General features: G+C 60.2%; 1 protein-coding gene across 3 annotated transcripts; it reads left to right on the forward strand.

The window, feature by feature from the left end:
• Positions 1-779: 779 nt before the first annotated feature.
• Positions 780-11613, forward strand: PRRG3 (proline rich and Gla domain 3). Of its 3 annotated transcripts, XR_010082775.1 has the most exons (5): positions 780-885; positions 4386-4426; positions 4622-5141; positions 6035-6216; positions 6315-6502. XR_010082775.1 is itself a non-coding variant. In XM_063416868.1 (4 exons), the coding sequence occupies exons 2-4, from the start codon at positions 4420-4422 to the stop codon at positions 9210-9212; spliced, it is 705 nt and encodes a 234-aa protein (XP_063272938.1). In that variant the 5' UTR covers positions 793-885; positions 4386-4419; the 3' UTR covers positions 9213-11613. The 3 variants fall into 3 exon arrangements, 1 of the variants encoding a protein (XP_063272938.1); XR_010082774.1 differs by having other exon boundaries at positions 6035-6502; XM_063416868.1 differs by lacking the exons at positions 4622-5141; positions 6035-6216; positions 6315-6502 and adding exons at positions 8042-8202; positions 8676-11613 and having other exon boundaries at positions 793-885.
• The last annotated feature ends 201 nt before the right edge of the window (positions 11614-11814 follow it).

Here is an 11814-nt window from a genome sequence, read left to right on the forward strand (position 1 = left end):
GGGGCAGGGGAGGGGGGAGTTGCTGGGTGTGTGGGGCACCAGCACAGGGCACTCCGGTGCCAGCGCCGCGGGAGGGGCAGCGGCACCCCGGGACCACCCGGCTGTGTCTCCCCAGGCTCGGGCGGCGGAGGGGGACGGCGGTCCCAGCAAAGCGCTGGCGTTCTTCCAGCACCCGGTCAGGTACGTGCCGTGGCACCGGGGCCCCGGGCGGCGCGGCGGGCACGGCGGGCGGGGCTCACCCCGGCTCTCCCCACGCAGGCTCCTCTGGCCCAAGTCCAAGGCTTTTGACCACCTGTACAGCGTGGGGGAGAAGCTGCTGGAGAACTTCCCGGTGCAGGCCACCCTCTTCTTTTATGAGGACTCGGGCAGCGAGGAGGAGGAGGACGAGGAGGAAGAAGAAGAAGAGTGGGATGCTGAAGAGGAGGAGGCGACAGGGGATGTGACTGCGGGACACCAGCGCTATGCTGGCAGCCCCAGCCGCAGCAGGCCGGCGTGAGGCAACAGGCAGGGAAGGCAGACAGCGCTGCGTGCGGCAGCGGGGCCAGAGCCGCCCGGAGCCCCGGCCAACTCCCGGGGCCGCCCCCGGGCCGCGCCCGCGCTCCGCGGGACCACGGCGGGCTCAGGACTACGGCTCCCAGCGGCCACCGCGGCACCTCCCGGCGGCCACAGCCCGCTCTGATTGGCTGCCGATCCATCCCGAGCTGGGGGTGGAGCGCGTGGCCCCGCCCACTCCGTATCCCTATTGCAAGAGGAAGGCGGCGCGCGCGGGCCGAGGAGGGGCGCGATTGGCCGAGGGGCGGGAGGGGGCGTGTCGGGGGCGGGGCCTCCCCTCCCCTGCCCGTCGGCGGGAGGGAGCGGCTGCGGCGGGCGCGGGGCCGCCATGAGGTACCGGCGGGGAGCGGGGTGCGGCAGCGGGGCCGGGGGGAGCAGAGCCGAGCTGCGGGGCCGCGGCTGCGGGGCTGCGGCGGGAAGGAAGGGGCTGGTGCCGCGGAAGGGGGAGCCGGGAGCCCTGGCACTGGTGCGGCGTGCCTGGGCGCGCGGCGAACAGCGGAGCGGCGGAGACGAGGAGGACGTGTCGGTGGGGCGGAGGGTGGGGCTGGGGAGCCCCCGCACGGGCGGGGAGGTGGGCTGGGGACCCCGCTGTGGGGTAACGGGGACGTGGGGGTCCCTGTTGTAGGGTGACAGGTGAGCTGGGGATCCCGCTATGGGGTGACAGGTGAGCTGGGGATCCCTCTATGGGGTGACAGGTGAGGAAAGGGGACCCTACTATGGGGTGACAGGTGAGGAAGGGGACCTCACTGTGGGGTGACAGGTGAGGAGGGGGACCCCGCTATGGGGTGACAGGTGAGGAAGGGGGCCCCGCTGTGGAGTAACAGGGACATGGGGGTCCCTGTTGTAGGGTGACAGGTGAGCTAGGGGACCCCGCTGTGGGGTGACAGGTGAGGAAGGGGACCCCGCTATGGGGTGACAGGTGAGGAAAGGGACCCCGCTATGGGGTGACAGGTGAGGAAGGGGACCCCGCTGTGGGGTGACAGGTGAGCTGGGGGTCTCTCTTGTGGGGTCACAGATGAGCTGGGGGTCCGGGCTGTGGGGTGACAGGCGTGAGGGCTCTGCCATGGGGTGACAGGTGAGCTGGGGGTCCCTGTTGTGGGGTCACAGGTGAGCTGGGGGTCCCTGTTGTGGGGTCACAGGTGAGCTGGGGGTCTCTGTTGTGGGGTCACAGGTGAGCTGGGGGTCTCTGTTGTGGGGCCACAGGTGAGCTGGGGGTCTGGGCTGTGGGGTGACAGGCGTGAGGGCTCTGCCGTGGGGTGGCAATGAAGGCTGAGGGGGGACTGGGAAGCCCCTGCACACCTGGGCAGGTGGGCTGGGGGTCCCTGCTGCAGGGGGACAGATGAGCTGCAGAGGTCCGTGGGGTGGCTCTGGAAGCTGAGTGCAGTGGGGATAATTTGGAGCTGGGTTCGGGCACAGAGGGGCCGGGCTGGGGGCTGCCAGGGCAGCGTGAGGAGCGGCCAGGGAGCAGGGTGGGGTGTGAAGGCTGTTTTGGGCGGGCGAGGCTTCCTGCCCTGTCGAGCGTAGCCGGTGTAGCCTCTTCTCCTCGCCGTGGATCTTGGCACGGAAAAGCCCCAATATTGCCGGGATCCAGCTGAGCTGCTGGCACCGCGGCTACGTGCTGCTGGCACAGTCAGCATCCTCCCTGCGCGCCGTGCCGCGTCACTGGGGGCCACGGAGCCCCCCGACCCCCCCTGTGCCCCCTCCAGCCTGTCGAGGGGGTGCCACCCCCCAGTGTGGCCCGCCAGGTCCCCTCGAGGGGCTGGCTCTGTCCCGCACCGTGTTTTCCCGGTGCGATTTCCTCCTGTGGCATCAGTGACGGGAGCGGGGGCGGAGATGGGGGAGCCTGGGGGAGACACGAATGTGCGACTGCAGCATCCTCACTGCCGTGCCTGCATCCCGCGCGCCTCCTCACGGTTGCCTTGGCAACCTCCTATCGATGGGGTATTTATAGAGGATGGGAAGCCGGAGGGGGGGCATCGGGAATGGGTGGGCGTCTGCTAGGTCAGCCTCCAGCTTCGGGCTTCTCTCAGCCTGCGTGGGGGCAGGAGGGATGCTGCTCCCCTTGGCGTCAGCGTGTGCAGTGCTCCGGCTTCTCCTGCTCGCTGGAGCCAGGGGAGGTGGCCAGGAATTTGCATGTGGAAATAAAAACAAGCGTCTGGGGCGTCTGCCCTTCTCACCGGCGTTGGTCGTGCTTGGAGGCTTGTGTGCCCCTCCCTGATTGTGGCACTGGGTGCATTGACACAGATACGTGGAAGAAAATTAGAAGAGTGTAAATGAAATTAAACAACATTAAATTTGTTGCCTGGTGTGTGACGTGGAAATATCTTTCTCTCTGTGTCTTTGTTCTCCTGTCCATCAGAGGAGGAGAATGCCTGTAACAACGAGGGTTTGTGTGGAAACTGTGTCATGTTCTCTGTGCTGTGCTTTCCTTTATCCTGGGGCTTTGGGTCTCTTTGTAAAAACTGATGACAGCAGAAGTGGGTCAGGTGGTCCCTGCTCGGAGCCTGTGGGGGAATTCCTGGCTCCAGAGGCCTCTCACACCCCCCAGAAGGGCTCAGAGGAGCGGGATTGGGCTGTGGGGCACTGGAGACAGCAGACCCCTCCCGTGTACGTCTGGTGCTCTGCTGCTTTCCCTCACTCTTGCTTCAGCTCCAGACTGAGGTTTGCAATGTGAGCTTCTCAAACTGTTGGGAAGAAGCTGCTCTCCCTCTCTGGACGCAGCTCCAGGCTTGCATGCCCTCTTGCCACTTTATGGTGTAGCAAACCTGATGTTGGCAGGGAGAGGTGCTCCATTTGCTGGAAGGTGGCTGTTGTGAGGTGTGCTGGTGTGCAGCATCAGCCCTTCTGTGTGCCTGCCTTTCATGTGAAAGGAAAACTGTTTCCAGCCCTACTGATCCTGGGAACAGCTCTGTGCTGCCCCTGACCTCACTCCAGCAGAGCTGATCCAAGTGCTTTTGGAATAACTGGATATCTAATGTCCTGGGCCTGAGACCAGCGTGTGGTTTAGTTCCTGCTGTTTCTAACCATGCTTGCTCCTTCATCTGCAATAAATCCCTGTAGGAGCTGGACAGTCCTGTCCCCTCTGTCTCCTGACAGAGTTGTGGCTTTGCCACAGCGTCACACACAGCAACAGTCAGCCCAGGGCAGTCTGATCTGTGGGGCATTGATCACAGGGAGAAGACAAAGCATGGAAAACAAGCAGATATCCTCTGCTTCTGCAGGGCTTTGTTTAACTTCTGTGGGGTTTTGTTTAGTTTAGTTTTGCTTTTGAAGCACAAAAGGTGCTTGTCCAGCTGGAGAGCTGTTGTCCTGTGTGTGCAGGGAGCTCTGTCACTCTTGCTGCTGCCCTTAGCTTGGCCCAACAACCAGATTGTGGGTAGGAGTTGCAGAAGTGAGAACTGGCACGTCTGTGAAGTTGCTCTAAAATAAGATGATTGCTTCACCTGTATCTATCAATCTCTTGTGGAAGGGAAGAGCACCAGGCTGCTCCCAGCAGTCTCTGGCATGCAGGTCATCTCGTCTGCTGGTGAGAAATGGGGTCCATCCTTCATCCAGTTTTTCCTGGTGTGCAAGGGCCCTGCCTTTGCCTGAGAGCTGCCCCAGAGCTCTGGGAGCTGAGGGTGCCCTGAGCCCCTCCAGGGTGGTGAAGAGCAGGGAGGCAGCTGGAATCCTTGGCTCTCTGCAGGGGCACTGCTCGGCTGGGATCTGTCATGGCTCTGCCACTCAGTACCATGCTTTCTGCATGAGTCTGGTCCCGGGTGATGGAGGTTTGGGCTCTAAAACTGGGCTGGAAATTTCAGCTGTCAGTGACTCTGCTGCTTTCTTCCCTGCAGGTAGGCAGGAGCCCCCTCGGCCGAGTGAGGCAGCATGGCAAGTAAGTGCTCCCAGGCAAGACGGAGAGTGGCGGTGGTGGTGGAGAAGGGGGATGTGTGACAGCCACCTCTCAAGAAAGGGGTGCCTGTGCATTTTGGGGGGTGTTATTCTCTGTGGGGAGCAGCTGCCATGGGCTGTTGGCCCTGGGTGAGGTCTGAGGTCTGGCCTGACTTGTGCTTCTCTCTCCCTCTGCAAGGTGGGAGTCGAGAGGAGGTGCTGAAGGTCTGACCCCTCCGGGAGTACCCGGAGGCTGCAGCATTTCTGTCTCTGTGTGGTGCTTGCTGTGCAGGACGGGCCCCCCCAGGGCTCTCTGGGCTGCCTGTCTGCACTGACATCTCTCATTAAGAGTGCTCCTCATGCCCATGACTGGCACCAGTGCCACCCTGGGGGCCACACTGCCCCGTGTTCTGTGCAAGCTGCCGAGCTCAGCCCACCCTGAGCTCGCTGTGCCACACCCAGAGCACTGCTAAAGATGGGCTGAGCCTGCTGAGGCTGCAGGGATGTGTGTGGTCTGTCCAGAGCTGGGCTCAAGCCTCCCTCCTCGCTCTCCTGGGCAGCCTGCACGGAGGCTCTGTGCCCCAGTGTGATGGGAGCCTGAGGAGGACAGCCTGAGATCTGTCTGGGATCTTGGGGTTTGCTCGGAGTGTCGCCAGAGCCAGCTGTGAAGGTGGAGGCAGTGGCCACGCTGGGGAGGAGGAGGACCCCAGGGATGACAGGTATGCCTTCTTTCATTATCTGTGCTGTGCTCGGTGCGGGAGGGAGCAGAGATCTTCAGGCAGTGTTTTTAAAAGCTGCTTTAATCCCCAGTTAATGAGCAGGGTGCCCAGCTGGGTCCCTGCCTTCCTCCCCTGCTGCCTTTTCCCCTTCCCAGAGCTCAGGTGCTGGCTCACCAGCATTCCCTGGTGGTGGAAGGTGTCCCCCCTGGTGGCAGTCTCCCCTGCCGAGCTGTCCCCTTCATGGTGACCCTGATGTGCAGGAGGGGATGTGGTGATGGGCAGGTTCTCCACCACGTGCTTCCTGCCATCCCTGGCTGTCCCTCTGCAGGCACAGCCACAGTCCTTCCCCAGAGAGGCAGTCCCAGGGTGTGCCCCCAAGCAGGGCAGCTGAGACATGGGGTGGTGTCCAGCAGGGGCCAGCAGCACCCCAGGAAACCCAGCAGGGATGAGGTGCACCCAGCCCTTGCCCTGCTTCCCCTGCCTAAAGCTCTGATCTTTCCTGAGCACCGGTTCTCCAGCTGGTGTGGGGAGGCTTGGAGAGGCACCGGGGATCAGCACTGAGGCTGCTGCGCATTGGCAGGTCCCCTCAGCCCTGCGGTTTGGGGACAGGACCTGCTTGGCTGGCTGCTCCTCGTGTCACTGGGGATCCTGTAGAGATGAGAGGCTCATTTCCTCAAGGCCAGTGGTTTTCCTGCTCTGGTCCAAGCCATGTGGGAGCTCTTTGCACTTTCAAGGGGAGGGAGCAGTGACTCAGTTTCTGCTCTCCTGCCATTTCTATGTCCCTGAGGGAAATTGCATGTGGGGAAAAACACCTCTGTCACAGCATGCTTGCAGTTGGGACAGTGCTTGTGATACCTGCCTGCCTGTGTGTCTGTTTTTATTTCCTACCTTAGCGGCCAGCTCAGCATGGCAAAGCAGGGAAGGGGTCCAGTGACTGCTTTCTGCAGGGATGGAAAACCCTGGCAGTGAGATCTGCAGCCAAGTTTGTTGCTCTGAGATGTGCTGAGGAAGTTGAAATGCGAGTCTCAGGCTCAAGTGCCAAGGAGGGGAGAGTTCATACCATGGCCTGATCAAGGTGGGAGGCAAAGGAGGTGAGGCCAGACTTCTCCAGCAAAATACGAGACTTTGCAGAATGAATGTTGTCTTTGTAAAATTTCATCTCCTTCTGGAAAGGCTCAAGACAAGGTCAGCCTGCCAGCCTGGTCCCTCTCCAGCCAGAATAGCCCTCCTCAGCTGTGAAAGCCAATGCAAGCTGATCCCTGCCCTTCTGCAAGATGCCTTCTGTGCTTCTTGAAAATGCTTTTTTCGGTTGTCCTTGTAAAAAAAAAATGGTTTGCATAATAAAGTCGATTCTGAGGGAAGATCTGTGACTCACATCATTCATGCTGCTCTTCATTCACACCTCAGTGGTTCAGCCCTCTGCAAACTCTCTCACAGAAGCAAGGCATTAATAAATCACAAGGGGAAAATGCACCTACACAGCACAAAAGCAGCTCAGTGCCTCCAAGCCCAGGATGGTATAGCACAGTAGTAGTTGTTTCTTACACCATGATCTTGTCCCTGTTGATATTTCCAAATACTCTCACAAATACCTTGCATTGTTTCAGCAGCAGGATACATGGAAGGTAAAGCAGAGGGAAACTTGCCTTTCTCCCTGCCAAAAGGCTCCTGAGGAAAGAAGTTGGTGGTTTTTCACTGACTGTTTTGCTTGTGGAGCCAGTATTTTGTTAGCACCAAGCTGGTCAGATGGGAGATTCTGTCCCCCTGCCTCCTTTGATGCTGCTGCTGTGTGAATGGGTTCACCTTGTTGATCCAGTGGAAGACTGAGCCTGAGGGTGAAGGAGGTAAATAAGTTCCTGTGGATCACCCAGCTGAACTGATTCATCTTCCCAAGGCAAGCAGCAGGATTTTGTGGCTTGGCGGGAAGAGCTGGAACCAGCCTACAGCTGAGTGTGTTGAAGTGCTTTGTGGAAACACTCATTCATGGAATGCGTGTTTGGATCCTGGAAGGATCACGTTTGGTGTAAAGCTGAGCAAGCAGCTTCTTTGCCTCTTGTGCTGCTGCAGGTGCTGGCAGGTGCTTGCCCCCTGCACCCCATGGAGGTGTCCCTCCTGCAGGGGGACAGGCTTTGATGTCTCTTGCAGCAGGAGGGTGCTGTTCCTGCTCTGTCTGGCTTCAGGGCTGCATGCACTGTGGGAAGACTCGAGGAGTCTCCCAGGCTTTGGGAGCAGAGGAGAGTTTGTGAGGCCTCTGCATCAAAACACAGTGGGGGTGAGAATGTGGTGCTGTGTGAGGAGAGATTGCTCAGGCCCCTGACTCATAACCCCCCGTGCTGTCCCTGTGTTTGGGGGATGTTTGCCCTTGTCCTGGGTGAGGACAGTGGTTTCTCTGGGGCCTGAACAGAGTCCTTGATGCCACCTGAGCTTGCATGACCCCTGAGCAGGGACAGCAGGGACACCAGCTCCCAGCAGGCTGTCGTGTTGAGCTGTGTGCTCTGAGTCCCTCTTGGTGCTGGCCCTGTGTCCTGGCAGAGCTCTGTGTCCCAGCCTTCTGGGGTATTGCTCTCCTGCTGGGATCTCCCTTGCCCTGCAGCAAAGGGGCAGAAAGATGAAATCCATCAGGGGCAGAGGGTTGGAAGCAAATATTTTTGGAGCCTTTTGTCTCTTCCTCAGTTGTCCTGTGTGGCTGCAGCTGCTGCTTCTGATGTCTCTAGCACCTCAGCCCTGACAGGAGGGCTCCTGATGTCTCTGGGCAGACCCCAAGAGTCCTGTGCCCCTTTGGCTGTCCTACCTGATTGTAGATTTTTGGTGTTGCATGTACTGCCAGGAAGCCGGGTCAGAAAGCTTGGCCAGGTATGGGGCTGTCCCTGCTCAGCATGTCTCTGCCTTGTGTGTTGCAGTGTTCTTGGGGGCCAGGAATGCCCACTCGCTCCTGAAACGCTTTCCCAGAGCCAATGGCTTCCTGGAGGAGATCCGGCAGGGCACCATCGAGCGGGAGTGCATCGAGGAGGTCTGCAGCTATGAGGAGGTCAAGGAGGTGTTCGAGAACAAGGAGAAGACGGTGCGTTAGTCCTGCGCTGCTCCCCGGTGCATGTGGGATGGCTCACACCTCAGCGGGCTGCAGACAAAGGAAAGCACAAGGGGAATGGCCTCTCCTGTTCCCTTTGTGCTCCTCTGGCTGCAGGCAGCGTGTTGTGGCCTCATTTCCCAGCATGGCTTTCCCTTCCCAGGCAACGATCCACCTTGCTTTTGCCAGGACACACTGCCCACAGCTGCAGGTTGAGCTGGCGCTCCCATGGCATGTTGTTGTCCATGCTCCTCTAGGCTGGGCTTGGTGTGGGATAATTTTTCCCCTGCTTGGTGTGGGGGCTGTTGAGGGATGTTCCCAGCACCTTTTGTGTTGGTTCCCACAGCACCTCAGCCTGAAGGGGTGGGGGGCACCCAAAATGTAGTCCTGTGGAGGGCAGTGATGATTGCTGGCGGGTCCTTCTCCACCTGCAGCACGTGATGGTCGTTTTTCTGTTCCCGTCGCAGATGGAGTTTTGGAAAAGCTACACCAGCTCTGTGTACTCTGTCAAGGACCCCGGGCACAGCACGGAGCGCTCTGACGCTATGTACGTGGTGGTGCCCCTCCTGGGAGTGGCTCTCCTCATAGTCATCGCCCTCTTCATCATCTGGAGGTGCCAGCTGCAAAAGGCCACCCGCCACCGCCCCTCCTATGCCCAGAACCGTTACCTGGCCAGCCGGACGGGCCGCAGCCTCCCCAGGGTCATGGTGTACCGGGAGCGCTCGCACAGCCAAGGCGACAGCCAGTGCCAGCGGGAAGCCAGCGCCAGGGCGGCCGGGGATGGCAGAGCCGGGGGCGCGCCCCAGCCGGACGGCACCCTCTGCCCGCCGGAGCATTCCGTGTCCGTCCTCTCCAGACTGTCCAGCGCCACTCCCCCGCCTTCCTACGAGGAGGTGACGGGCCACCCGGAGAGCAGCAGCGGCGAGGAGACCAGCGTGTCCTACAACGAGCCTCCGCCCAAGTACGAGGAGATTGTGGCCGCCGCCCCTGCCGCCGGCAAATAGCGGCGCTGCCTCCCTCCCGCCTCTTCACACACTCACACTCACCCAGCCGCCCTCCCCTGGCCACGCCTGGGGCTCCCTTCGGGTGTCTGCCAGGCCCCCATCTCACCTGTACGATCTGGTGCCATCACACAATAGCCTTACCCTCCTAACCAAAAAGAGCTGTCCGCAGGTGGGGTGAGGCTGGGCTGTGGGGTGGCTCTGGGGCCAGCCTGCCGTCTCCTGCCCCTCACTCCCCACTCACGTAAGTGCTGTAGCAGCCAGGGCAGAGCAGCAGCGTGTTCCTGGCTCAGTGTGGGGGTCTCCCCATGGTGCATTCGATTTCCTCACTTCCCCTTCAAACTGACAGAACGTTTCCCATGATTAGAGCATGGGCTGCTGCTCAGCCTCACCCCGTGTCCTCACTGGGCCCTGTTCTACTGCTCAGGGCTCTGATTAGGTGATGGAGATGCAGGATTGGGGTGGCCAATTTTTGTCCATCCCTGCGGTTGGTGGGGCCAGCTCTGTGGGGAGATGGTGCTTCCCCCACGGGGGTTTGTTGCCAAGTGGGAGTGGGGAGCCTGGTGCACACTGTGGTGCCTGTACTGATATTTGCTGTGTGGAGATCGGGGGGAGCAGTCAGGAAGGTGCTCTCTGATCTCTTAGATCTCTTTGGAAAGGGAGAAAGGGCTCGTGGTGGTCTTGTACCTGAGGTAAGTGACTTTGGAGTAGAAAGGCCTTTTCCTGATGCTCTCTGCTTTCCCCCAGTGGGTGCTGAGCAGCTGGAGGTCTGGCTGCTGCAGAGCTGGCCAAGGGGGTCATCTCTGACTCCAAGCCAAATGTGTCTCATGGCTTTAAGTGATGGAGATTCAACTCTCTCCTGGAGCATCTGGTGCCTGCCCCAGAGCTGAGAGCCTGCAGACAGGCCAAACCTCTCCTCTCCCTACCCCAAACCTCCCTGCCCTGCTTGGCCCCTCTCTCTGGGGCTCTTTGTCCTCCAGAGCAGGTAAAGGGGAATGTGAGACCCCACTCTCCTCCTGACCTCTCAGGTGGGCTGAGTGTTTGGTGTCCAGGGCTGTGGCATGGAAGTCCTGCTGACAGGGGTGGCAGCCACAAGCCCATGCCTTGACAGTCAGGAGCAGGGCCAGGCCCTGCTGGGGGGGGTGTGGTGCCAGGGCAGGGCAGAGCCAGGTGCTTTGCTGTGGGATCAGCGTCCCCTGTCCCTGGGCAGCTGCCTGTAGGGTCCAGGAAACAGGGCTGTCCCTCCCCAGTCATGTCTGATGGATTAGTGCCAGGTTTGTGCTCCAACCCCCCAGAAGCAGCCCAGAAGCTCCCAGCACTGCCAGCACCCGGTGTTCCCCCAGCACCAGTCTGTCCACCAGCACTGAAAGGCTATTGTCCATCCATCCGTGCCTGCATCCCGCCCCACCCCAGTGATGCTCTTGCAGCTGGTGCCCTCAGCCCAGAACTGAGGCTTGCCCAGCCTGGCTTCTCCTGGGGCAGGACATGCTGGCACCTCATCTGTCCCCTCCCCAGCCTTAGCTGGGTTGTGGGGAGTCCTGACAGCGAGCATCAGGGCCAGAGCCTGGAGAGCACCAGAGGGAGACCCAAGGGTGTGCTCCACATCCTCTGTCTGAGATGCTCCGTCATTATCCCTGCAGTTTGTATTCTGTAAAACTTGGTATATTTCTGTGCAAAAAAAAAAAAAAAAAAAAAAAAAAAAAAAAAAAAAAAAAGGTATTTATTAAAAAACCCTCACTGTCTGAGCGGCACAGGGTGGCTTTTTTCCCACAAAGGGTGTTGTGGGGGACAGTGACACCAATAACCCCTGCCACGGCTGCGGGACCATCCCCAGTAAGGATGGGAATGAACCCCATGCATCCAGCTGGAGCCCTGAACATCACCTGGACATGTGGTGTACCCTCTGAGAAACCTGAAGGGTGCTGTGAGCCTCGAGCTGGCGGCAGGTGAGATGCACAAAGGTTTTCTGAGGGTCTTTGAGGGGATTGAGGTGCACAGGTTGTCCTGCTGTCCTCTGTGTGCTCCTAAACCCCTTAGATAATCCCCTTTAAATAGCAAGACTAGGGCAGCGGGGGATTTACTTTAAGTCCTTTCAAACCCAGATTTTATGGTCAGGTCTTGGACACTGTCCCCATTCAGAAGTGTTTAAAAGTGCGGTTAATCCCGAGGGGCTCCTTTTATCGCTGCGGAGGGGCAGAGATCAGCCCCGGCACAGGGGGGCTGCGGGGAGCGGGGTGTCAGGACCGTCCCGGGCATGGGGACACGGGGAAGGCCCTGGGGTTCGGTTCTGCCCCTGGCGAGAGCAGTGCCCGTGTTCCAGCTGAGCCGGGCCGGGCACAGGAGCGCTCCCGGGGGAGGCGGCACCAGCAGCAGCGTTAATTACCGCCTCTGAGCGAGGAGGGAGCGGCTGGGACCGGGGCTGGGATGGGGACCGGGGACCGGAATAATTACCGAGGCAGGGCTGGATACCGGGGGCAGGGATGGGTACCGGGGGATAGGGCTGTGTACCGGGGGCAGGGCTGGGTACCGGGGCAGGAATGGATACCGGGGGATAGGGCTGGATACCGGGGGCAGGGCTGGGTACCGGGGGATAGGGCTGGGTACC

The sequence above is a fragment of the Prinia subflava genome, chromosome 20 (assembly GCF_021018805.1).
Source record: "Prinia subflava isolate CZ2003 ecotype Zambia chromosome 20, Cam_Psub_1.2, whole genome shotgun sequence".
Classification (NCBI taxonomy): domain Eukaryota; kingdom Metazoa; phylum Chordata; class Aves; order Passeriformes; family Cisticolidae; genus Prinia; species Prinia subflava.